Here is a 26,841-nt window from a genome sequence, read left to right on the forward strand (position 1 = left end):
CACCTGCCTCCCCTGCTGTTTGGAGGTTGGCTGGAGGCAGCGGCCCTCACTGACAGGGGCTCTGCACAGGGCAGAGCCTGCATCCTGACTCTCGGGGGTCCCCTTGTGGTGATGGGATCGTCCAAGTGTAAGGGACAGCTAAGCCTGGCTCCAAGACCACAGGGTGGGCAGCCTCCTCAGGTGGTTTTTCCCCCGATGTCTGGGGCACAGAGTGAGAGGCCGGCGTGAGTGTAGAGGCATACAGCTGCCAGGACTGCAACACCCAGGGCATGTGGCAAACACCCTGTCCCGGCAGGCTTTGCCAGACATAGCTTTGAGGGTCCTTTTTCCATTATGATTCATTTCAAGGTGTCTCTCTTGTCCTGAGCAGCTTGGGGGTAGAGCCAGTTGACAAAGACGCCCTCAGGCAGCCTCCGCGGAGCATCAAGGACACCATCCTCAGCCGTGCCCTCCTCCTGAAGGTGCTCCTGTCTGCCGCGGTCATCATCAGTGGGACCCTGTTCATCTTCTGGAAGGAGGTGAGCCTGCTGACCTCTCATGGCACAGACACTGAACTGGATGGTCCTGCCTCACTCCTGGGGGGCTCACGCAGGAGACCGTGGGGCTGTCAGGAAGTGGACAGGACTTGAGGCTTTTCAGAAAGAAATTCAGATTTCTTTCTACAGAGGCAGGGTGCCCCCTAATACTATTATTGTCACCAGGGGACAATTCGAAATCTCCAGAACTGGCAGTTGGCCTCAGATCTCATCAGGGGTCATTTTCTTGGCCTGCAGGTTCAGGGCACTCTGGGCTGAGATGTACAATGGCCTAGATGGGCAGCAGGCAGGTGATCCATCCAGCTTCTTGCCTATATGCGGGAAGTAGGGTGGGACGCTGGCCAGCAGGGCCACATTTGTCCACAAGACTCCCTTTCCTAGCCTTGGCCTGCTTTCTCTGCTACCCCTGCCCTGAGTTCCCTGCAGTCTCACCTGTCCAGCCTATGGGGGAAGAGACAGGCCTCCCCGGTCCTGGCGGTGGCTCAGTGGGCCTGGGAGCCTGTGAGAAACGCAGATGCCTGGGCCCTACCCAGGCCCTGCTGCCACAGATGCTGTTTTAAGGCTCACGTCTGAACACCTCTGCTCTGGCAGCTGAACTTAGGCAAGAAACGAGGAGGGCCTTCTGCCCAGGCTAGGGAGCGGGGCCTCTCAGGCGGTAGGAAGCTGAAGTGAGCACTGCCCAGAAACTTCTGAACTGGTCTCCCCTCAGCTCCGGCCATACACTGCAATGTTGGCCCGACTGTGACCTCAGCTCGGGTCCCCAGGGTTCCAGTACCAGGCAGGGAGAGGTCGAGGGCTGCCCCTGGGCCCAGGTTCAGGTACCTCTTACGAGCCAGCCCTTGTTGACCTAGCTACAGGAAGCGACGCTCTGTTACATGGAAGTAGCCATCATAGCATCAGCTCCCTGGGAGCCTTACCTCCCGGACGAGGTGGTGTTTCCATGGCTGTGCCACCTCTCTGTGCCATCGTGTCTAGGCAGCCTTATCATCCCAGCAGCTGACAGTCCTGACGAGGGGCTGGGTCCTTGTGGCGGGCACGTGTGCCCGGGAGACTCACTGCTGGTGTCATGACTGCTGACAGTGAGGCTGAAGGCAGCGCCTGCAGCCTGCCCTGGGGACAGCCAGCCCTGCCTGCAGCTCTGTGGGTGGTGATGAATTGCATCCCCGGAACCACCTCGTCTTCTGCTACAACCTCCCTCCTGTGCACTAATGTTCCAGATGCCCGAGGACAAAGCCAACACCCCGCGCACCACAACGATGACATTCACGTGTTTTGTATTGTTTGACCTCTTCAACGCCTTGACCTGCCGCTCCCAGGTGAGGCCCGGGCCCCCCACCCTGGCAGCCCCCCTCACTGCAGGACCTTAGGCTCTTGGTGACAGGTGCTGAGGCTCCGCGGGGGCAGCCAGGCCCTGCTGCCTTAGCTGCGACGCAGGTTGCAGATGGGTGACGAGGCCTTCTCGTCCCGCAGACCAAGCTGATATTTGAGGTCGGCTTCTTCAGGAACCACATGTTCCTCTACTCCGTGCTCGGCTCAGTGCTAGGGCAGCTGGCCGTGATTTACATCCCACCCCTGCAGAAGGTCTTCCAGACTGAGAACCTGGGAGTGCTAGGTGAGTGCAGGGGACCAGGGTCCTCGAGCAGGGGCACAGCCTGGCTGCTTGGCATGGCGCTGGCTGATGGGAGGAGAGCAGCTGGACAGCAGAGCACCCTGAGGGGCCAAAGTCGTCCTCAAAGGAATGGACTCTTATGTGGCCTCTTGCTCTGCTTCATGGGATGGGGGACATAAGGGAGACTTGGGGCAAGGCCGCTCCCGGAGTAGGGCCCAGGGGAGGATGGGTAGGGATGGAGGCACCGTGGGAGGCCTGGGCCCAGCAATGTGACCCAGACACCTGCTCCTCTGAAGACAGAGAGCTGGATTTTCTCTAGTCCTTGCTGAAAGGGACGTGATTTAGTGACTGTGGCTTTCTAAGGGCCCTGAGTGCATAAGCCTTGGGCAGAAACCTGGGGACGCCATACCTCTCACCCCAGTGGGGTGAGACCTTCCTCTGAAGCCCCTGTTTCAGCAGGAGAGGGACCAAGGGACAGTTGTAAAGAGGAGGTTCTCCCCTCCCTTCTGGCCCAGGCTTGCTGCTGGCCCCCCACTACCAGGGGACAGAGGACAGGGAGGCTGGGGAGGCAGCCCCATAGGCCCATCAGAGCCCGGGGTGGAACATGGCTCCGGCCCAGCTCAGGGTGATCAGTCAGGTCTGGGGCCGTAGAGACACCTCAGGTAAGACTCTTCCCTGTCACCTGAAAAGCACTGTCAGCGTGGGTCACTGCTCAATTCCCTGCAGGAGCAGACAAAAGAAAGGGAGCCCCCAAAACAAGATTTGACAGATGTTTCCGTCCTCTGGGAAGAAAGGCAGCTTAACAAACGTAGAGTGACTGCTGGGCAGCCTGCGTGTTGAGAGCAGGGGCCAGAGATGGGTCTGCCGGGCAGGACACAGCGGAGGCAGAAGGAGGCTTAGGAATTAATGGAATGGAATGAGGCAGGTTTCCTAGATGGGGAGCTTAGCATGGGGGTTGGGGAGTTGCGTTTGCAAGAAGCAGTGACTTGGGACCCGCCCCCTGGGTGACAGCTCCCGCCTTCCTACTCTGGCTGTAGCCACTGCTGTGGTTTAGAGCCCGGGACCAACTCTGCCTGACGAGACCGCGTGGCCGTGGGGCAGGGCCCGGACCCAGAGGGGTGTGATGTGTACTCTGACCATTTTCTCCCTTCCCCTTTTGGCAGATCTGCTGTCTTTAACCGGATTGGCTTCATCTGTCTTCATTGTCTCAGAACTCCTCAAACTTTTTGAGAAATACTGCCCTAGAGCCATGGAAGTGCAGACGTACCACGAAGACATATAGTGGCCCTCGTTCCCTGGCACGTCCCCCAGAGGCTCTATTTTTACGTGACTCTGGCTCTTCCCCTAGTCCTTCTGCCATGCAGACTCCTCAGAGGGAGATTTGGGGACGTTATAGCAGTAGGTCACTCACTCGGTTCTCCCCACTAGGGACCTGCAGGAGCCTCGGGAGGCCCCGGCTCTGGGACACCAGAGAGCAGCCTGCCCAGAAACATCACACTATTTATTAAATCAGTGATTTTTATTATAGCGCCTGTGTCTTTGTGCCGTAGTGTGCAGCCCCCTCCTGCCAGCGCACAGCCGTGCCGGCGGCAGGACTGCCACACGTTGTCCTCCTTGAGGCCCCATTTCCTCATTGTAAATGAGCGTTTGGAGTATTTTGTAAAGTGCTATGCCAGGGGCCTATAGCCCGAGGTTGAGGTGGATTTACTGTTTTTCCTGCAAATGGCCAGTTGGAAGCCTGCAGCTATGAGTCAGCTTTCACCTACGCTGGTGAAACCTGGGCCACATCAGGAAGAGAAAGTGCAGAGGGGACGTCTGCAGCTCCCAGGCAGATTCCAAAGTCCCCCAAGGTAGGATCCACAACCTGGAAGCTCTTCTCCCCTGCCCCACCCATGACACCAGGCTAAAGGAGGAGATCCCAGATGTGCCATCTGACAAGCAGCATTCCCAGGGGTGTCTAGAGAAGAAACCTTTAGAGCAGGGGTGGTATCTCCCCAGAACCAAGAGGTCAATGCTGAACCATGTCCCACAAATAGACTTACCAGGTGTTTCCCTCCGGGTGGGGAGTACTTCCTGAACCACTTCTCGGGATCCTTTGGCAAACTGCTGTTCCAAGATATAGGCTTCCCATTAAAAAATAAGTAAATATGCCAGGCTCAGTGGCTCACGCCTAGAATCTCAACAACTCAGGAGACCAAGGTGGGAGGATTGTTTGACACCAACCTGGGCAACATAGCAAGACCCTAAGTCTCTACAAAATTTTTAACTAGCCAGGCATGGCAGCGCGTGCCTGAGTCGGGAGGCTGCAGTGAGCCGTGATGGGCCATTGCATTTCCATCTGGGCAACACCGCAAAACCCTATCTCTTATACTAAAAGGAACCAGGGTCTAGTGATACTTGCAATAACAACAGCAAAAGATATTTGTACCTCTTACATATACCATATAAAATAAGATTGATAAAACAAAGCTTTTGGAAGAAAAGGGTAAATTTTACTAAACAAGACAAAACTCCAATAAAGTATAATGGATAATTGGACCACACTAAAATGAAGACTTTCTTTCATCAAGGATATAGTAGACTTTAACACCACCATCAAGCAACTTAGCTTGATTTACATTTATAAAACATTTTGTTAATAGTAGCTAAATATTCACCAAAATAAAAATAGAGACCAGAAATCAAATTCAAGAACAGAAGAATCAATCTAAAGCTAGTTCTTTGAAAAGACCAATAAAACTGAAAGAGACAAATTGCCAAGGTCAGACCCCTTAAGAAATTAAAATAATGAGGGACTAATACCTCAGACATCTTTAGGCACCTAAACTGAAGACATTAATAAACCAAACTGCCAAAACTCACTGGAGATAAATAATAGTATTGTACTGACAACATCCATTTTCTGCTTTTAATAATTGCACTCCACAGCTCTGTCGAACGTTTCTACTGGGAGAAGATGGGCGATGGGTAGGCAGGAACTCCTATACAGTTTTTTGCAATTTTTTATGTGAATCTAAAATTATTTCAAAATAACATTTATAAGAAAAAAATCCATATTCATAACAATTGAACAAAAAATGCCAGGCAATTGCAAACATCATGTACAAATGGGGTTGACACTGTGAATATCAGGCAAGATTAAAATCAAGGCCAAAAGCATTAAGTTAGACAAAGAAGAATTTAATAAAGAATCATCAACAAAAATCCTGTAGGCCAGACTATACACCAACACAACATCTAAATTCAAAGAGCAAACAGTATGAAAAAGTTAGAAAAGGCACACAGAAAATTCATTTAGGAGACTAACTGGCCACATGTCAGGACATAAAACCTCAATGTGATCCCAAAAAATAGATAAGGATGAATTCTCTAATCAATATGCAATAAAAGTAAAAAATTATCCAGCATACTAAAATTTAAATACACTTGGGTCCAAGAGAAAAATCACAATAAAAAAAACTGCTAAAATCTAGAAGCTGATAATATACACATACCTCTCAGAATCTATGCATCACTACAAAATAAAACAGACCCCAAAGAGAAAAAAGGAATAGCTTCATATATTTACTGACTTTCACTTTTTAGTAATTTAACAACTCGAAAAATTAGAGGAAACATACGCAAGAGGAAATATAAAAGCAAAATTAATTTTAAAACATACTTGGGAGAAACCAATCTAGGAAAATGAAAGGGAAACAAAAGAAGGGGGAAATGGACAACTACAAAAGATTACGGATACAATGGTCGGTATTACGGAAATTAATGTGAAAACAGAAAGTGGAAATTTTACTAGGGAATATGAAAATGGTCAGCGCTAATCCCAGAAGATTTATTAAAACCACCCAGATGGTAAAAGAAGCTGATAAGGTTATCAAGGGTTAACACCATCCTTGACTACCAAACCAAGTACAAGATGAATTCTACCTAAACTTTAAAGAACTCCCTCCATTTGCATTTTCTGGAAACTGGCAAAAGGTTCTAAATTATTTTTGTAAAGCCAGTACAATTTTAAAAGTAAAGCACGGGCAGCACCGGTAGCTCAGTGGATAGGGTGCCAGCCACATATACCCAGGCTGACGGGTTCGAACCCAGCTAAACAGCAATGACAACTGCAACAAAAAAAATAGCAGGGCGCTGTGGCAGGCACCTGGAGTCCCAGCTACTTGAGAGGCTGAGGCAAGAGAATTGCTTAAGTCCAAGAGTTTGAGGTTGCTGTGAGCTGTGATGCCATCGCACTCTACCAAGGGTGACATAGTGAGACTCTCTCAAAAAAAAAATTAATTAAAAATAATAATAATAAAATAAAACTAAAGCACGATTTACATAAAATGTAATTCCAGACCAAATCGCTTATACACATTGCTACAAAGTACTAAACATGGACAAACCAAACTAAAGCCAACACATTAGCAGAATGAGAATTAAAATACAAAGGTGGTTCAGTGTTTGGAAACCTATTAATTTCATATTCCTTACTAATAAATGAACAAGAAAACCATGGCCGCTAAGAAACACTGAGTCTGGTTTCACAAAAGAACAAACTCTTCATCTGTTAAAACCGGCGTTGGAAGTTTCTCAGACCCAGCTAACTGGCTGTCAGTCTGCTGAGAGGCAGAATCTCAACCCCAGGGCAGCGCACGGGTGCCAAACACCCAGCAGGTGCCCTGCTTCCCTGTGTGTCGGTCCTCTCAGGAAGCAGATCCCCCTTTGTGATCTGAACTCTTCGTTAGAACAAGCTCAAGGTAAGAAGCGAGCTATTTATCAGTAGACAAATTATAACCCTCCTGACAGCCGGAAGGCAGAGGCACCAGCAAGTGTTATTCAAGGCACAGACGCCGACCTTTTATTAGTGAGGTATCTAATTGCATTTTTACCCAAAAAAATCTAAAAACTAAGTGACAGTAGGGACCTAATTCTTTGGATTCATGAGGAGATATTTGAGGATCTTAATATTCCGAATCTGCTAAGCTGTCAGTTAAGATCATATAATGTTGCCAACAAGCCATTAAAAGCTGGCTTTTTATAGGTATACCAAACATGACTATGCCTGTCTGTGGCGCGCCTCTGAGCATGCGCTTTCTTTAGGAAGCCAATACACAAGGCATAGTTGGGGGTATTGCTAAGTGGAAGTTTTTATGAGCTTCCCTGCAAAATCCAAACAGCTCAGTTTACTATGGCTTATAATCAAGGCGAACTACGGAAAAGGCTGCATTTTCATCTGATCTGCAAAAGGTCAAGGGTTACAGCAAAAGACTAAAGGAAGAGAAATCCCTCTTAAAGAAGAGCTCACAGTTCCTTTAAGTAGTGGCAGCGTTGACGGCCTCAGAGCATGCGGTTTTCCAGACCTGTGTCTGATGGGACACCCCCCTCCCACCTATGTAATGTTGAGTATTTCAGGATAACTGAAGTTTATTTAGAGTGAGTCTACACCACTGAATTGCCCATCATCCCCTTTGAAAGCAGCCCTGGGCAAGCAGTAATACTGAGGGCTATGACTCTGGCCCAGAGGTCTACACGCCAGGCCAGCCCTGGGATGTCACTCACCACTTACTGACAAGATGGGCCATATATATGCATATTGACCAAGCTCCCAGATTTAACAGAACCAAAACTTTGCTCCTCCCAAATGCCCCATTTGTTCATGACACAGAATGATTTAAACACAGCTGAGAAAGCCAGACGGGGGACCTTAATTGCAGACACCTCCTAAGGAGCTGTGCCACCATGAGACCGTGTTATCATCAAAGTTGTTAGCTTTCATTTCTCCCTTTTATACACTTCTTCATGCCTTTATAAAAAAAATACAGAAATTCCAAGCCATTGCAAACTGTACCAAAAAAAGCATAAAGACTTTCACCCAAATGCCTCTGACCTGTAAGAGCGGAAACAGACCATCAAGGTGTACTTTCTAACCAGGACGGCCTCGGGAACCCCAGCGATGGAGCCTGCTCCTCCAGGAGGGAACTCGGGCTCCTAACATGCTAATGGCGGCAGAGCTATCAAATGTCTCAGCATCGCAGAGTCTTGTTGATAGTAAATGAACAAAGGGTAAGGTTAAGTCACTGACCTGACACTTAACGATTTCTGCCCATCAGTCCAGGGCATCAGAGGGATTTTTCTTGCCTCTGGGTCTGATTGAGCAGGTCTAGGACCACCTGGCCATGGCCCATGTGCTCTCCAGTAAAGTTAAGCCAACGAGGGAGGGGATGGGGCACAGACAGGCCTTCTATTCCACTGAGCCGCAGCCCCGGCTCCTCCTTAGTCGTTCTCGTCCAGGGGCTCCCGGAGCCCTTCGCTGTGGCGGGTCCTCCCGCTGATCTCCAGCAGGGCCTGGGCCTCGGGGTCCACATCAAGGATGCTCTTGTTGCTCTTGGCCTGGGGAAGAGAGAAGTGGGTGGGTGTGTTCAGCGACAAGCACAGAGAGGAGGGCTCCCCAGTAACCAAGAGCAAGCAGTGACATCCGGCTAGCTGTCCCCTGATGGAGTGGAAGCAGGACTCCACTGTTCCCACTGGGATAATGGGCACAGTCCCCTCCCTGCGGGCTCCCACCCTGGGATTCGGGAGGATGTGTGTGAGGTGTTGTAAGAGGTACCAGGGGCCCTCAATGACTCAGTTGCAGCACCAGGGAATTAGACGGCACGCCAGACCCCACCTTGTCTTGCAGACAGGCAGAGGGAGCACAGGGCCACCCAGCCAGCCAGGGTCACACGGAGGGCAGGTCCAAAATCCCCAGGGCTACTCTATTAAACCATTCAGGATTCCCTGGCAGGACTTGGAGCTATGTGGCTACCAGCATCAGCACGGCCAGCAAGGCCCCTGCCTGGATGCAGAGGACACCTCCACTCACCAGCTCCGCCTCCGAGGGGTCCCCGACCGCCCACACCTCCATCCTATCAAAGCAGAAGTGCTCCTTGGCCGACAGCTGCGGGCTGTTGTACGTGGTGCATGTGGGCTTGGCTTTGCTGTGTCCTTTCCCAAAGTCGACATCCACCCAAAGGCCAAAGTAATTGTGCTGCCCCCCCATGCCCTGCAGAGGAAGTCACACAGAGAGTGGTGTCAGCGGCTCCTGAGAGTACCCGCCAGGATGGGCAGAATGGGGACTGTGATCTTGTTCTCCTTGGCTGAGATGCACAGACCACTGTAGGCTGAGCATCGCTCTCCACGTCACCAGAGCAGTGACTCCGGAAACCCACCCACACTCCTTCTCCAGAGGCTGTGCTGGCTGGAAGCCCACACATGTGACAGCAGAGAACAGAAAATATGGACGTGGGCCCTGGGCCCAGAGCACAGCACATGAAGGGGAGAAGCTAACATGGGCAAACCGCCGTGTCACGTGTCAGGGCCCTCGTCCCCCACCTACGTCCAGGCCGGGATCCTCATCCTGGCACAGGCTTTGAGTGGGGAAGCAACTTACGCAGACCGAGGCAGACTCCGAGGGATTCAAGCCCCCGTTCCTGCCACCCCCGTCACACTCCTGGCCCTGAGCAGGTTTCCAGCCTGGCCTCCCTGACGCCACCTCTCGTCCCTCTCTAGGCCTGGAGCACCTGGTTCTGACCTTGGGCAGGTACGCAGTCCCTCATCAGCTCACAGAGCTGCTCTGTTTTTCTCACACTAATTACTGATGATTAGTGGGGACCGAGTGGGAGCCAAAGCCTTCGCTCCTGGCGTCACCCAACTGCCCTCTCTGGGAGGTGATGGGTGTCCTCAGAGGGCCTGGCCGTGTCCTTCCTTCTCTGTGGCTACAGCGTGGCACACCTGGAGAGGAATTGGGCCCCTCTAGCTGAATTGGGCCCCCACCCTCTGCTCTGCACACACAGGGCTAGAGTTCCCCAAAAGGAGAGTTTTGTCAAAAAGCAGAGAAAAGAAACTGGGTGGGGGGAGGGAGCTGGCAGGAGCAAGTCAAGCCTCCGCCTGGGTCCCATCCTAGCTGGTGCCCTCTGCCCTGTGCCCACCAGCCCTCTCTGCCCGGCCTGGGCTTTTCCCCCTCTTCATCCTTTTCCTGTGGCCAAATCACCAAGCTGGAGCAAGGACCAGATAGAAGCCACGGTCACCCCAACTTAAGCCCCATGTGCTGTTTGATGAATGACCTACCAAGGTCTAGTGACCCCAGCCCGGGGCCACCCTTACCCAGCATCCCCAGGCATGAGGCAGGGTGACAGGGCAGGCCCTGATGCCACCTCGAACCACACAGATCACACACCAACCGTCTGAGAACCAAGAAAACGGGCCATAGGGGCCATGTGCACACAAACCACAAAACAGCCCCAGCAGAGGTCACGTCCTTCCCGAAGGGAAATCCTGCCCTAGCTGCCACTGCTCCCAGCCAGGGACTGGGGACAGAATGAACTGAACATGGCACGAGTGACAAGCTGAATGCCATGCAGTTCTCCCCCGATTTGAGAGGGAACACGTCACACTGTGCCTGAGGACAAACACCTCCATGGGGCCGATATCAGGAGGTGCTCCAGGCTCTCCCTGAGTCCTTACCAGTCCGTTCGGGATCGTCTGCTGCCCGTGGTTCAAGTACATGTAGTGGTCATTATAGCCCGTGTGCGTGTACACGGCCATGCTGGGGGCGATGGAGAACAGGAAGCATTTCTGGTCCCCTGAAATTGACCAGAGAGCAAAATAAAAGGGTCATTGTGTCTGAGCTGGGCCCAAAGAGCCGGGGACACTAATGAGCCCCAGTGCAGAGGGCCCAGCAGCCAGGACTTCTCACCACCCTCATGTGTGCCGGACGCACCACACTCCTGGACATCAGAGGCTCAAGGACCAGGACAAGCTAACTGGGGACCCGGTTGGATGAGAATAGGACAGCTGTTCTGGGGATGTCTTTTAGCCCTGGCTGGGAGAACAGAGATCAGAACTCTGCCCCTTTTGCTGGCGTCAGGTCAGGCTGGCCAAACACATCGGAGCCAGAGAGAACAGGCTTCCTTATAACTCATGAGCAAGGGGGCAGGCAGTCACCCCACAGATACTGGCAGCCCCAGCACAGCCTGCTCACAGAGGCAGATGACACTGGCCTGGGGCTGTCCCCAACCTGAGAGTATGCACCATGCATATGAACATAGAAGACTTATAGACACACACTGCCCAGAGGGTGTAACCTACAGGGAGGGGACAGTAAAAGGTGACGGTCTGCCCGCGGCACAGGGGTGGATACACATGCCCGTAACAGAAAGGTGCCAGTCGGAACCTGGTGTCAGATCCCTTCATCCCACAAGGACCTCCAGCACCCGGATAAAGGCCTCGCCTACGGAGGCTCCCCAGCAAACAAGCCAGAAGGGCCTGCAGAGGGATGAGCACAGGGTGGGGTAGGGCTGGGATATTTATTAGGCACCGAGGCAGTCCCGGGAAGCAGCCAGGAGCATGCGTGCAATGGGCAGAGGTGAAGGGGCGTCCAGACCCGGAGGGGCTTTATGGAGGATGGCCCTGATCAAGCAGATAGGGTCCCGCCAGCAGAGCACTGGTGGACAGACAGAGCCATGGGGGGCTCTGTGGTCAGGGTCAGGCTTCTGGAGGCCTCCAAGGTCAAGAAGGACATCCTGGCACAGAGTCGGCTGAGGGAGAGCCACTCCATGGAGGAAGTACCCCTCTCACGATAAGGTGAGGACAAACAGGAAACAGCAGGGCTTGTGGATGTCGGTGGGAGGAGAAGGGGAGTAAGATCAGGAAGATCAGCTGGACCCAGGCAGTGGAAGGGCTTTACCCTGGCCTAGGGCTGGGCTTGCTTCCCTGGACTCCAGCAGCCCCAGAGGGTTGAAGATAGTTTCAGACAGATGAACTGCTTGGCCACGCCCTGCCTGGCATCCCCAGCCCTGCCCTCCCAGGCACTGCGCTTTGCAATACTAAGGCTGTTATTTGACCCACATTTGCTGGTCCACCTCTAAGCAATGTGTCAGGACCACAGAGCATGGGCCCCCAGCTGCAATGTGCCCCCACTGTGGTCTGTGCTGAGAACTGCTCTCAATGGAAGGCCGCGTGAGTAAAACATCTTTCTCCAGGATACAAGGCAAGGACCCAGTGAGTCATCATTACCTGCATAAAAACCCAAGCCAACCGCCAAGGCTCCTTATCTAATTCTCACATGAGTAATGCTCTACCATGCAGCAGACACCACCTAGCCCACAACTGTCCCCAAGCCACCTGCCCACGTGGTGCAGTCACGTGTATTTCTGGGGAACTGAGGCCTAGGGAATCAAGCACGTTGCCCAGTGCCAGAGCTGGGACTCAGAAATCCTGTCTGTTCAGTCCAGTGCCTTGGGCCTTTGAAACTGCAACCCGGAAAACATAAGCAAAAGTTAAGTGACCCTATGGTTTTTAAACTACATAAAGTCTCAGGCACTAGAAGTTATCATTTCCAGGACAAATAGAACACTCTGAACTTGACCCAGAGCCCATGGATTTGCACCACCTGCGGTGCAAGGCTGCCCTCTGCTGTAAGCTCATCCTCACATCTCAGACCAGAATGAAATGAAATTTGAAGTTTTGTGTCATTTCATTTTCCCACATTCTTCAGGAAAATTAAGTCTCCTTGTTAGTAAGACATTAAGACCCGGCAGAGTCCATCTGAAATCAACATTAAAGGAGCTGGAGCTAGTGGAAGCTTTATCTGCAATAAGCATTTTCCACATCCTAAAGCACAGCCTCTAGCTGCGTGGTGAGACAGAGCAATCTGAATCTTCCAAATCCCTGGCAGGGAAGGACCACCCCAGCCCCGCGATACTGGCAGAGCAAGCTCTCTAGAAAAGCCCCCTGCAGGGGCAGCCCTTGCCTGGCACCTGGGAACCTTGATTTGGGGAGGGTTCTTGCCATTCCCAGACTAGAACAAAGATCTGGAATGTTGTAAAATCTAAAAATAAATTAAATCCCAGAAATAGGATGCAGGAGAGAGAGGTTCCCAGCCCACCACCCAGTGATTCCCCCCACCCATCCCAGCCAAATTGCTACCCAGCTTCTGCTAAAAGTCTTCCAGCAAAGGTCATTCTGCTGGACACAGCTCTCAGCCTCCAGAAGCTCTGCCTGGCAGGGGGAAGATGACAATTCCGGGGGCCCGTGATAAGACGTGCAGGGGAGACACAGCCCTGACAAACCCAGGGAAGGCAGCCTACCTGGAGTACAGACAGCAGCCCCTGCAGGCCAACGTGCCTCTGTGAACATTTTCAAAGGACCGTTTTTATCAGAGTGTTCTTTGAGGGAAAGAGAATCTACTCGGAATCTTTCACCCCAGGTCACACAAAGACCTTTGAATTCCCAACAGAACCAAAAATTGGGCCAACTATACAACAGAAAAGAAAGGCAAAGGCCCCAAGCAGACACACGGTGGTGGGCGCGGGAAGCATCTGGAAGCAGCAGCATCCCCTGGTCCCTCTGAGGCACCATGGCCCAAAGTCTCCACACCCTATAGCAACACCGGGCCTGTTTCCCCACCTGGAAACAGGCGGCAAGGCCCGTCCTGTGTACTGTAACACCCCAATGCCAGAATCACAGAAGATATCTGAGATGTGGCTGGCCACCACAGAGCAGCAGCCCGGCTCACCACGGCCCCCTCTCTGCCTCCTCCACCTTCTGCCAGCGTGCAGGTGTCCACGGCAGCAGCTGCCTCATCAGCACTCTCTGCCAGCACTGTAGCACCCTCTGGGGCTCAGGCTGCCACGTTACCTTGAAACTGAGGCTTGACCTCCCAGGTGCAGGAGGCGAACCCGCCAAACACGTGGCCGTCGTGGTCCTCCAGGACAGCCACGCAGGGCCCCCGGTGGGTGATGCGCCCACAGAGCTGGGAGAAGCTATGCCCGTGGAGCTCAGCTGAGAACAGCAGGTGCCAGCGGTGCCGCTGCTCTCTGGGCAGGTGGGAGTTGATGTAGATGACCCCAAGCACGTCCAGGATGCTCTCGAACTTCCCACCCTGGTCCACTTGACACTCGGGGACCAGGGTGCTCAGATTGAGGGATGAGCACAGTACGGGAAAGCCCTTGTGGATGACCACGCTCAGAAACACGGCCACATGGGGTACCCTGAACACCCAGTCCTCGATTACAGCTTGGTCACACTCCTGGTCCAGCCACTGGGAGCCCCGGAACCCCTCGCCATCTAGGGGAGAGGGACACTCAATGTCAGTGGGACTGTCATGTCACCTTGTCACTACTCTCTAAACCCTCGCTCACCCATGTGCAGAGGCTTTAGAAGTGCCAGGCTGCTCTCCAGGACCCCAGGAGTCTCTCTGGGTAGAGCGGTTTCATTAACTATAATCACGCTCAATCATTTCCAATCAGCATCCATCGTCCCATCTGCCACCTCCCACCCACTAAGAGTGGAGGTACAGGGTGGTACTGTAGAACACACACCTGGGACTCACACAAACTGGCTTCAAATCCTGGCTCCCTAGCCCCGTGACCTTGGCAAGGTCTTCTCTCTGCCTCAGTTTCCTTGTGTGCAAAATGGAGGCAATGCTAGGACAGATCTCATTCAGTTGTTACGAAGAAGAGAGGAGCTTTTATGTGTTCTAAGCTCTTACTGGCACACAGGGAGGCTCGATTTAGAGCTACTGTGATTCCCACCTACTGAGATTCTGGGTCCAACCTGAAATAAGGGTGTCTCCTCTAACTCAGTCCATTTTATTTTATTTTATTTTAAATTTATTTATTTATTTATTTATTTTTTAGAGACAGAGTCTCACTTTGTCCTACAGCACAGCTCACAGCAACCTCCAACTCCTGGGCTTAGGCAATTCTCTTGCCTCAGCCTCCCAAGTAGCTGGGACTACAGGCACCCGCCACAATGCCCGGCTATTTTTTGTTACACTTTGGTTGGGGCCGGGTTTGAACCCGCCACCCTCGGTATATGGGGCCGCCGCCCTGCCCACTGAGTCATAGGCGCTGCCCCCTCAGTCCATTTTATTAACCAGAAGATGCAAACGCCTGATTACTTAATCTTCTACTTCCCAACTTGCGTGATGTTTTGAAATTCCTATGATTTTTAAGTAAACTATTTTTTTCAATAGTTTCATCTCTCATTACCTGTGTACTACTTGAAAACTGAAGGCTGATTTTAATCATTCAACTTGACTTTTGCCACTAAAATTATAACTTTAATATCCTATTTTTATGATTCCTCTTTTAAAACATACTGACTCTGGACTGATGAACATTTTGCCCCTAAGACAAATTATTGATACGCACATACATTATATTTTTATTATTTCCAGGTTTCAAATACCTCATTTAAATTAGTTTTTGAATATAACATATTTTCAAACTGCATTTAAAACTCTGGCTTTATAACTAAAGAACAACATCTTTATAAAGTCTGCTTTGCAAAGAGATTCACCACAAGTTTTTTAAAAACCCAATTTAAATATAAACCGTTTCTCACCCAACAACAGCAGAGTACACATTCTTCTCAAGCGTACAGTGAGCATTATCCAGTATAGACTAAGCTACAGGCCATAAAAGTTGCCTCAATAAGTTTTAAAGGATTGAAATCATACAAAGTACATTCTTCAATCATAAGGAAATGAAATTAAAAATGATTAACATGGCAGTCTGAGGAATTCACAAGTGTGTAGAAACTAAATAACACACTTCTACCTAGCCAGTAGGCCAAAGAAAAAATCAGGAGAAACATTAGAAAATACCTAAGTGAATGAAAAAAGAACATAACATATTGCTTCTTGACCTTTTGGCCAAGATCAAGTATAATACAAAAACATAGCATACCAAAACTATGGGATGTAGCTAAAGCAGTGCTTAGAAGAAAATTTATAGCTATAAATGCCCATATTGGAGAAGATGGATCTATGATCCAAAATAATAACCTAACATTCCACCTTGAGAAACTCAGAAAAGATGACTAAACTAAATCTAAAGAAAGCAGAAGAAAATAAAAGACCAAGGCAAAAATAAATGAAATTGCCCCTCAGCCATTCACTCCAGTCTACCCTTAATCCTCCTTGAGGGGGAAAAGAAAAACCAGTGAACCCAAAAGTTGGTTCTTTTAAAAGATTAACAAAAAATTGTGAAAACTTTAGCTGACTGATAAAAAGAAAAAAAAAAAAAGAGAGAGAGAGAGAAAAGACTCAAATTACTCAAACCAGAAATAAAAGTGGGACATCACTATGCTTTTGCAGAAATGACTAGGATTATAGGGGATACTATGAACAGCTAGATGCCAACAGGTCAGATCACCTAGAACAAGGTTGGAGGACTCACATGTCCTGACTTCTAAACTTAACCGCAAGGCTCCAGTAATGGAAACAGTAGGTGCAAGCAGCACCCTGCCACACAAGGTCTCAACCGCTGAGCACCCACCAGGCACTTGCCTTGAAGCTTCATCTCAGAGAGCAGCTGAGTGGCCAGCACCTGCACACTTGGGGCAGGACCAGGGGTCTTCTTCTGAGTCCAGCCCTTCAGCTCCTGTCTGTGGCTTAGCACGTGCACCACAGAGCCCACCAGGTCCTCTGTAAACTTTAAGATCACAATTTTACCATTAAAAACGGTCCTCTGTAACCTAAGTCCTATCACAATACAGAGAAGGGCAGTTTCCTTTATCCCTTTAATGCCAACTATGAGGAGTCATAATGTGGGAGAAAATTATGCAACTTACGTAGTTATTTGTTTTTCTAACAATACATTTGTCTGGCCTAGAATTTCTGCCAAAGCCTTTGTCCGGGAGTTCTGACCTCACCCAGATACGTCTGCAGTCCAGGGTTCCCCAAGGGGTGGGCATCTCACGATGCCCCCCGTCAGCTGTGTAGCCTGGCCCAAGTCCCCATCTGAGGATACCAAGGCAGCTTAGGGCCTGCAGAGGGCCTCGAAGCCCCCCTACCTTTAGGACTTCTCTGGCTTTCACAGGCCCTTCTGCAGCCGAAATCATTTTCAGAATCACCAGAGTCTTTTCCTCTGAGTTTCCCTTCAACAGGTGGGACATGGACACTGAGAACTGCTCCTGGGACACGTTCTCACTGGGCCCCTGTGCCTTCCCTGTCAGGTCGAGCCTCCGCATGCCATCGTACAGTCTGGTGACCATCTCCGAGGGAAGAGCGTCCCCAATGTGGTTCTGTTGGGGACAAGCAGTAGAAAAGGCTGGAAAGGCTGCAAGTTCAAACTGACAGCATCGCAGAAATACGTAGGGGGCCAAGACCAACCACTGCTACCTCACGATGCCTCCATCAGCCCCTGAGCCTTCCTGCATCCCCATGGGTCCACCCCCCCCACACCCGTAGCAAATGTCTATGTATAGCTGATTTGGTCTCTATATTAGGAACCAAATATATTAGCTAGCTTTTACTTCTTATCTACATTCTTTGTGCTCAATGTGCATTTTTAGTTATTTTGTATTTAAATTTTAAATTTAATTCTTAAAGGCCAGGCGCAATGGCTCAGGCCTTTAATCCTAGAAATCTGTAAGACCAAGGTGGGAAGATCCCTTGAGCTCAGGAGTTCGAGACCAACCTGAGCAAGAGCAAGACCTCCTGTCTCTACCAAAAACAGAAAAACTAGCTGGGTATTGTGGCGGGTACCTATAGTCCTAGCTACTCAGGAGGCTGAGGCAAGAGGATCCCTTGAGCCCAGAAGTTTGAGGTTACTGTGAGCTATGATGCCAGGGCACTCTACCCAGGGTGGCAGAGTGAGACTCTGTCTCAAAAAAAAAAATTAATTCTTAATGCCTTGACAATAACTTTCTGTAAATATTTGTTCTCCTTGCTGGCTCCAGAATTAAATCTGATTTGATCCAGGGATTACAAGTAAATGGTGAGAAGGGAAATGACAAATCCCAGGCTTCCTGCCTAGCAGGGTCTGAAGGGTGGGGTCTCCTATAACCACTGACTTCATAACACACCATTGGTTACAGCATCAATATCATCAGACCACTCATCAAAGGAGGCTTCCACCCTCACTGCTCAAAAAGAGTATCCTGTTTCTGTCAGTGTTTGCAAAGTTCAATTGGAAAAACCTCTCATTCCTTCTCTAAGAAAACTTTATGTAGTCGCCACGGTCCTCTGATCAACTCTTACCCACATTTATCTAGATAAACTTTCATGAACATCAACCACCCGGTCTGCGGGCAAGTCTTTCGCTGGCCTATCTGCATCTGTTTGCTCCAGCTCTGCTGTGTGTGCCCCGGGCCATGAGGTGCACTCTGGATCTAGCAGAGACTCAGACGCGTGCGTATCAGACCACACCATGATGAGCCCGACAATCTCCTTGGCCAGTTTCCTTCCGTCCTGTGTGTTCTAGAGAGGAGGCCAGTAGGGCGCCTCCCCAGACTCCCAGGAAGATGAGCTGATGGTATCTCCACCTTAGTCTGAGCACTCAAACACGCGGCTAAGAGCCCCACAGAACGGGGCAAAAAAGATGGGGAAATGGGCAGTTTTAACTCCTTGTTAAAAGAGGAGGTAAGGTAAACCTTGAATTTGAAATGTCATTGTTTTATTAGGAGTATTACAAAATTCCTAGGACGTCAGACAACTTACAAATTCTAGAGACAAAAGTACACTTGAAATGTTGTAGTTACTAAATCTACAAGTCCGCAGAGGCAGGAGGGCCCTGGAGAGACACCAGGATTGAGAGACACAAAACAGGCTGCCCTCTTTGGTGTCAATCTCAAGTTAGAAACGTTTCCAAAACATTGTGTAAATCATTCATTATTTACTGAGTTCCTTTCTTTAGCACAGATAAGAGTATTGATTTCAGAAAGGGGGAGGGATGTATTTAGCTATTGTGCACGGCCAATTTTGCAGTACAGTGGCAGGGCGGAATAGTTACAACAGAGACCACATAGCCACAAAGCCAAAAATATGTACTATCTGGACCTTTACAGGAAACAAATTGTTCAGTACTCCCATACAACTGTCTTACAAAAAAGGAGAGCCAGCCGGGTGGGGTGGCTCATGCCTGAAATCCTAGCACTTTCAGAGGCCAAGGCAGGTAGATTACCTGAGCTCAGGAGTTCCAGACCAGGCTGAGCAAGAGACCCCATCTCTACCAAAAATAGAAAAATTAGCTCGGCATGGTGGCACATGCCTGTAGTACCAGATACTCGGGAGGCTGAGGCAAGAGGATCACTTAAGCCCAAGAGTTTGAGGTTGCTGTGAGCTGTGACACTCTAGCCTGGAGCAACAGAATGAGACTCTGTCTCAAAAAAAAAAAAAAGAAAGTAGGAAAGCCCATTTTGGCCCAAGGGCCAGAGTTTGCAGACCCCTGGTGCCCAACTCAACATTAGCTAACTGATTATTATTCTTGCCTTTAATGCCTTCAAAGAGAAGGACTTGGATGAGGTATCTGAGCTGTTTTCATCGGATGACAGAGCAGCGAACAATCCGTCTATCTCAGCCTGTTCCTCAGGAAGAAACTGGGAACAAAAATTCTGCCTGGAAGAGCTTTTGCTGTTCCCCATCTCTACTGGTATCTGGCAGAATTCTCTGCAGAAGGAAAAATCACAAAGTTAGAGAGACATCAAAATGCAATCATCATAGAAATTAATGTTGATAATTAGATGGTCAAGTTGTAACTGGCTCCCTAAGCAAGAAAATATTTTTTAATAGTATTTTTAGTTCCCTTATGCTTCGGATGAGTTCTCAGTGTTCATATGGTGGCTACAACTGGCTGCCTTGTATTGGTGGTGCTGGAGACAGTGAGTTTTATCTCAAAAGCCAATAACTTACAACTGCTGTTTCCAAGTAGGCAATAAAAATAATAGACAGAGAGCCCAGCTGACTTGGCCAGACTTGCTGACCGAGACTTTGTAACTTTCTGTTGTACTGATGCATCCCTTGTGAGTTTCTTTCCCAGAAATGCAGGCTCTCATTGCAGCCACAAGACAACCACAAAGCCTTACACTACCTGTTTGTCCGGAAAAGATGACGTAAGCAATGCCCATCACAGATCATGCCGTATGACCCGCCTGGAAGCCCATTCCCTGCACCCCACCTGCACTGAAGGTTGAAAGAATGACCAATATTAACCCCTAGCTCGTACCACTAAAATCCCCTCCCTGGGAGGAAGTTACCTGCCATTTTTTGATCACGCGATATGTGTACTAGTATAATTTTTCACTGCGCTTGTGCGCCCCACACTCCACCCCAAACATGCAATGATGCTCACTCCTGCACTGTTCATCTCACCTCCAGAAAAAGCCTTGACCTGTTGGTCGGGGACGCAGCATGAGGCAGGCTGTGCCACCCACCTCCCAGCTGACACACCCTTGCTGATAAATCCTTTCTTCCTCAACCGCAACAATCCTCATGTCTCAGTCACTGGCTTTCTGCATGGCGAGCAGCAGTGAACTTCCTTTGTGAGTTCAGTAACAAAGTTAACAAGTATTGATTTAGCTACAAAATGCGGCTAAAACACATCCGAGCTGCATAATCTTGTTTCAACATGATAAAAATGAGTAGTTGCCACAAATAAAGTGTGGAAACCCTCATCCTGACTCGCGCGAATCTCTGAAGTGTGGCTATAATTGTCACATGACAGTCTGGATTGCTTCATCTGGAAACAGTTCACAAGCTGATGTGATTAAAAAGTAGAAAAAAAAAACCCTGTATTTTAATCAACCTAAGTAATCCTCTTTTTAAAACCTGAGTTGAAAAAAAAATCTAAGGCTGAATGATCGCATGTATTTGAATAAAATCATCACCATCAATTTAGCCCTCATCAATGACTAATATGCTCTAATTTCACCAATCTGGGAGCATTATTTCATTGAAACCTACCATATTCTTTAGTATATGTGTTTATTTTAAAAATTGAATAAAAATATAAAAGACAGACAAAAACGTATTTTAAAAAATGAAAGGGTTTGTTCTATAAAATCTGGACTGAGTTGAAAAGCCACACTTGAGGACCTAGAAGGCCAGGATGGAAGTTCCCCATCCCCTGGGCTGGACTGTTATCCATTTTACACTTCCACCAGCAAAGCAAGTTTCAATTTCTCCACTTGTTCATTAATACTTGCTATTTTCCCATCTTTTTTATTATAGTCATCCTTGCAGGGGGACCTGCCTTTGACAAGCATCACTGCTAATGTGAGGGCCACTCCAGCGAGGGTCACCCTGGAGGAGGACTGCAGGGCATCTTGCAGAAGCAGGCTGGCAGCCAGGGCTTATCCAAGCTGGTTTGTCTGATCTCAAGTTTCTCCATGGTATAAAAGCCTGGAAGGGAAACCTCCAGCTTTGGCCTCAGTGTCCAGCAGTGGGAGACTGTCCTCACCTCTAAAATAGAGGGGCTGCACCACCTGGTTCAGGGCCCTCCAGGGCACAGCCTAAGCAGCACCACTCAAGCAGACCCCTCCTCTTCGACAAAGCCTCTAAGAGGCAACCAGGTGGACCAAATTATCTACACCAGGTGGACCAAACTATCCCAAGAAACATCACCATGGAGGGGTCAATTAGGAGATGAGCCATCAGCACTGGACTTGTAAACACTAACTGTGGAGGAAAGTGGGGGAGAGTGCAGAGCACGGGGAGAAAGAGGCTCCTGGCATCACCGACTCTGCAGCTCATCTATCCAGGGATCAATCACGTACCCCTGCTGAAACATGAGCGAGTGTCCTAACACGATCCCCAGGAGAAACTACAATAGGAGACGTGTGACAACGCCTGTAGCCGGAGCTGCGCGGACGACGGGCAGCAGCAAGGAAGCCCGGAAGGTCTTGGGGAGACAATGTGTGGAGGGACGTGGTGCCCAAGGGGTCAGGGCCATCTCAGGTGACTGGGGAGGGCCAGAGAAGGGAGGGTTAGCTCTGTACTGGGTCTGCAGGCCAGCATCATAATTAGGAAGCTGACATTGTTCATACTGTGCGGCCTGGTCTCCTTCTTGCTCTGTTCTTCACAGCCACCCTAACTAATACTGTGCACAACCTGAGACCCCGCGACGGTCACAGCTTCACATGCATTACCAGTAAGCTGCGACAACTTTACCCATGACTTTTGTTAGGTTCGTATTTCCCCCCCACACCAGGAAAATTCAAGATTTTCTCAAAATCAGTGTTAATCTACCAAATCACCAAAAGCTCGTGTTGCATACTCTCCTATGCTCCCGTCTTCTTATTCCGCTGAAATCCTGTAATCAACAAATGTATAAAAACACACCCTAAGCCAGGCACGGTGGTGGGCGCCTGTAATCCTAGCATTTTGGGCGGCTGAGGCAGGAGGATCATTTGAGCCCAGGAGTTGGAGGCTGCAGTGAGCTATGATGACACCACTGCACTGCAGCCTGGGCAATAGAGCGAGACCCTATCTCAAAAACAAAATAACACAGAAATACATCCTAATGAATTATATTTTGTTCTTACATAGGGTCTTCCTCCCAAAATCATCACACTAGGACCTTGGCCAGGTGCCTTCTCCACCACTCAGATTCCCCAAATCCTGTGAACACTTCCTTCCTGCTCAAAACCAACGAATTGCTCTACCAGGGGGTAAATTCTGGGGCTAAAAGGCTGCCAGCTTCCCAGGAGCTTCCACACACTCCTTGACAGAGATGTCAAGTGTGTCTAGGGGTCATGCCCCCTTTAAGAGGTCACGAGTCTCGCCTCCTCCAGGACACTGTCCATCCTGACATCATTCATTCAATAAATAGCCCACTTCCTGGGCCAGGCCCATCAGAGGGAGCAGGCAGACACAGAGAAGCCCAAGAAACACCTAGACCTGCAGGAGCTTCCAGTCTAACAGGGGAGACAGAGACAAGGGCACAAGGACCAGTGTGGATCAGGGGAGTATGGGACCACCAGGAGTCAAGAGTGGAACTTGCCCCAAAGGACACAGCTGGCTGGCTCTTCAGCGACCCACAGGCATAGGAAGTGGGAACAGTTGTGCCCAAAGGCAATGGGTAAAAATATCTCAATCAGTGAGGCAGGATTTAGCAAGGGTGGGATACAGGGCACATGGGAAAGGAAAAAGCTGCAGAGGAAGGGGGGCCCTGGCCATCCTCCCCTAGCGGCCCCTCCCAGCCCACCCCAACCGCCTTCTGCTCCACTAACTGGAAACAGGCTCCTCCGCTGTTGTCTGGAAACGGCAGCCTGGCACAGCCTCACACACACTCACCGGGGCCCCAAATAGCTACAAGGAAAGAACAGGGCTGGGCAAGCCACCAACAGACACAGAAATGCTCAGAAGAGGGGCAGACCAGTAGTACAGGGTATGCGCAGGGCAGTGCCAGGACTCAGGGAAGGGCCTGAGAGCACAGCAATGCCAGTGACACCGGTTTTTTGACTAGGAGGGAGGAGGGTGGGTGCAGGAGCCCCCAGGGGAGCCATAGAACAATGAGAGAATGGACAGCCCCTAAGAGCAAGCCCTGTCCCGTGGGTCACCGTTCTTAGTGCCACTGACTCAGAACAGCCCCAAAGAATATCTCATTTTAAAGAGCCCCCTGCAAGGCAATGACAAAGTGTTCCAAAATTTATCTATCCTAGCCTCAATCTCTCTAATCAGGCAAGAAATCTCTTTAATCAGCTTTGAGGAGGAAATGAAGGCGGTCAATGTAGGGGTAATGCAGAAAAGGGAGGTCAAGAAGCTCTCCAGCGTACCACTACCCAGGACCTCCCGAGGATGGATGAATTTCTAAACCAGATGCCCCACACACTGTTGGTACTCACCTTTCTGTAACCATAGTTGATAATTAACCTTTACGGCCTGATCTCAAGACAATGCTGGTCACATATGGGGCTTTTGAACATCTAAAAACGTCACCACTGCCCTGTAAGCCATCCCCCTCCTACTTGAGAGAGGACCCCCTCCTCTGTCCATGGAGTAAGATCTGCTGGCAGGGCCATAGCTCAGTGGGTTGGGCACCAGTCATGTACACTAAGGCAGGTGGGTTTGAACCTGACTTGGGCCTGCTAAACAATAATGACAACTGTAACAACAAAAATAAATAAATAAAATAATAGCCAGGCGTTGTGGCAGGCGTCTGTATTCCCAGGTACTTGGGAGGCTGAGGCAAGAGAATTGCTTAAGCCCAAGAGTTAGAGGTTGCTGTGAGCTGTGATGCCATAGCACCCTACTGAGGGTGACAGAGTGAGACTCTGTCTCCAATAAATAAATAAATAAATAAGATCTGTTGTCTGTGTCTGTCTCAATAAAACTTTCTTGCTGCAATCCAGTTCTTTCCCATGAGAAGCCAAGAACTCACTTGGCAAGATCAGAGGGCTCTCTTGCCTCCGTTAGGACACCCTCTGCATCCCTCACTTCTCTCCAAATTCAAGTTCCTGAACTTTCAGTCCCTGACATGTCTTCTGGGCGTCATGGGACTTTCATGAGTACACCTTGGTAAGTGGGACAGTCTTCTGCTGGCAAGTCGTACACGACACACCCCTGCCCTAGCCCCAAGACTTCCATAGGTTTGCCCCTGTCAAGTTTGCACAGAGGATGCAAATTTAGGGGAGTGCTCATTTAGGGGAGCGCATTAGGATTGCCTGTACCAGTGAACTTCACGGGGGGTGGTCTTGTCCCCCAGGAGCCATCTGGCAATGACTGGAGAGGGAGAGAATCACTGCTGACATCTGGCAGGTAGAGAAACCACTTGATATCCTCCAGTGGACAGGGCAGCCCCACAACGGAGAACTATCCAGCCTCGGGAGCAGTAAGGCGAAAGGGGAGAGACCCTGGCTTCTGAGGATACTTGACAAGGGCAGAACAGGAAGATCCTCCCTGAAGTGCGCTGACATCCACAGCGCTGGCCCCTTGGCACAGGGACCCAGGCTCTGTAGTCATGATACAAGCAAAAAATGGGCAGATCTAAGCTCCTACTGGCATCCTAGGACAGGGGAGTCACAGCTTCTCTGGCTGGCCCCTGTCATCATGGGGTCTTTCCACCCTGCCAGGCCAACCTCCAGCCCTCTACCTCGGAAGGACCATCACCCTTAGAGACATGAAGGGGCCCCTTAGTATCCCCCTCCTGGGGAGATTCCAATAGCCGCATCTGGACAGGCTTCCAGTCCTGTTTATGTCTCAGAGCCCAGCCACCATTCCACAAAGGGGCAGATTGAGCCAGAACAAGGAGTTCCTTGGGCCAGAAGGTGACCAGTCCTGTGTGGCCACAGGCTGGCTTGACCCCCGGCTAATCTGTAGGGATGTTGCCTTGGGAACGATTCTCAGCTCCACTGCCCTGCAACAAGCAACAGTCAGTTGTTGTCAGAACACAAAGAGGAAGAGCCCGCCACACACACGTACCCCAGTGTGTGCCCCGACTCACCTTCCCCGCAAGGCCCTCCTTCCTTTCCCGCCCACGCCAGGCTCCCACACAGTCTCCCCCCCTGACAGCTGGCCGTGGCCCTGGGGAACATCCCCCCATCCTCACCGTAGGAACAGCGGAGGAAGCGGGGTGATTCTGTGCTCCGACTGACCACACCAGGAGACCTCCTGGCTCCCTCTCAGCCGAGCCCCACCCCAGGCTGTAGAGGTGTGGGCAGCCAGGGAGGGGCAGGGCCCAGGCCCACTCCAGACACTGTCGGCTCCGATCCCCGCCCCAGCTGGGCCTGCCGCCCGGCCCACGCCTACTCCTGACGACCCTGCGCCCCCCGCACTGACCCTAGACCCGCCTTCCGGTCCGGTAGGATCCAGGAGCCCGGGGTTGCCACTAGAGCAACACCTATGACGGACGGTCATTTGCCCCAATCCGGGAAGCGGAAGCCGAGGGCCGGAACCCAAGACAGGAATCAGCCAATGGCGATACGCCTTCTGGGGAGTGGGCGTGACCGGAAAGGGTGGGCGGGGAAGGGGCGGGGCTACAGTCGTTGCTGAGAAACTTTGCCTGCAGTGTTCCAGGCGCTTGGGTGAAGAGCGCCACATAAGCTGTTTATAGACACGACGACCCACAGCCCTCTTGACTTGGTGGTTCCCAAGAAAGGGGGAGCTGGGTCCACCCAGCAGTACAGGCTGATGCCAGCCGCTTCACATGCAGCCTTGCTCTGAGCCCGTGGAAATAACGGCCTCGTCTAACTCTATCTTCCCGCCAAATCCTGTGACAACTCTCTTGTCAGGTGAGCTGCCCAGGGTCCCCCCAGTCTCACCAGGTAACAAACCTGATACTGTCAGACGACAGAATGGATCCTTGTCGTTTCAGGCTGATGGGGCCAGGACAACCAAGATCCACAGGGCAGAGTTTGTCTTTACAGTTTGCAAACACGTTGCACACTTGCAGCATGCCAGGCAGGGGTGACCCAGCAGTGAGCAGAGTCCCTGCCCTCGGCACACATGTCCACCACTCAGCCCCCACTTGCTGGAAGAGGATGTCTGTTCAATTGAGAGGAGAGGAAATGGTTAGGGGGGACGTGGCTGTGGATAAGAAAAGAAAACAAGGTCAGTGTGGTCTTGAGGGTGAGTGGCCGTCAGCAAGGAAACGGATGAGATCTGAAGTTGGAAACAACAGTCTCTCAGCTTGAAATAATTCAGAGGCCACCACGTATTTTCCTTTCTTGTGTGTCAAGTGTCTGCTGCCTTTCCACAACTCTGCCCTGTGGATCTTGGTTGTCCTGGCCCCATCAGCCTGTCCTTAATCCAAATCCAGTGACAAATTCATAACAGCACTGGAGAGGAGTCATTACTCCCATCATGTAGAAAATGGGGTTCAGAGAAGTTAAGTGCCTTTTCCAGGGACACACAGCTGGACGGACCACCAGTTGCTATGGAAGTAACCTGGTTCAATGGTTCCACAGTCATTGCTCTGGAGAGAGAGGACTGAGCCCCAGCTGTCCCCT

The 26,841-nt window shown here is 50.5% G+C and overlaps 2 protein-coding genes across 7 annotated transcripts in view; one reads left to right on the top strand and one right to left on the bottom strand.

The window, feature by feature from the left end:
* ATP2C2 (ATPase secretory pathway Ca2+ transporting 2) overlaps positions 1–5,181 on the top strand; it is a 54,791-nt gene extending 49,610 nt beyond the window's left edge. The window contains exons 24-28 of one of the 4 annotated variants that reach the window (XR_008372880.1): positions 371–518; positions 1,754–1,852; positions 2,007–2,148; positions 2,661–2,807; positions 3,309–3,437. Coding sequence is in view for 2 of the 4 variants with exons in the window: in XM_053553551.1 (XP_053409526.1) it covers positions 371–518; positions 1,754–1,852; positions 2,007–2,148; positions 3,309–3,427 (508 nt within the window). In the remaining 2 variants the exon portion in view is untranslated. Of the gene's footprint in view, positions 1–370; positions 519–1,753; positions 1,853–2,006; positions 2,149–2,660 lie in introns of those variants that run through there. The other 3 variants (XM_053553558.1, XM_053553551.1, XR_008372884.1) reach the window with 3 other exon arrangements.
* On the bottom strand, positions 4,616–25,738 carry MEAK7 (MTOR associated protein, eak-7 homolog). 3 transcript variants are annotated; one of them, XM_053553581.1, is made up of 9 exons: positions 25,443–25,738; positions 23,125–23,203; positions 19,387–19,564; positions 16,969–17,199; positions 16,463–16,607; positions 13,807–14,235; positions 10,633–10,751; positions 8,993–9,172; positions 4,616–8,520 (listed from the first exon to the last, which is right to left on the bottom strand). In XM_053553581.1, exons 3-9 carry the CDS (start codon positions 19,537–19,539, stop codon positions 8,404–8,406), a joined length of 1,374 nt encoding a protein of 457 aa, XP_053409556.1. In that variant the 5' UTR covers positions 19,540–19,564; positions 23,125–23,203; positions 25,443–25,738; the 3' UTR covers positions 4,616–8,403. The 3 variants fall into 3 exon arrangements, with proteins under 3 accessions (XP_053409556.1, XP_053409547.1, XP_053409562.1); XM_053553572.1 differs by lacking the exon at positions 23,125–23,203; XM_053553587.1 differs by lacking the exons at positions 19,387–19,564; positions 23,125–23,203; positions 25,443–25,738 and adding an exon at positions 18,158–18,376.
* Positions 25,739–26,841: the final 1,103 nt, after the last annotated feature.

Source organism: Nycticebus coucang, chromosome 2 (assembly GCF_027406575.1).
Source record: "Nycticebus coucang isolate mNycCou1 chromosome 2, mNycCou1.pri, whole genome shotgun sequence".
NCBI lineage: Eukaryota > Metazoa > Chordata > Mammalia > Primates > Lorisidae > Nycticebus > Nycticebus coucang.

Excerpts from the sequence above, each read along its gene's own strand:
- MEAK7 (XM_053553572.1), bottom strand. The coding sequence starts at position 19,539 with ATGGGGAACAGCAAAAGCTCTTCCAGGCAGAATTTTTGTTCCCAGTTT. Across the intron at positions 17,200-19,386 it reads TCTCTTTGAAGGCATTAAAG|AACCACATTGGGGACGCTCT; the intron begins GCAAGAATAATA and ends TGTCCCCAACAG. Across the intron at positions 14,236-16,462 it reads CTCTGAGATGAAGCTTCAAG|ATGGCGAGGGGTTCCGGGGC; the intron begins GCAAGTGCCTGG and ends CCTCTCCCCTAG.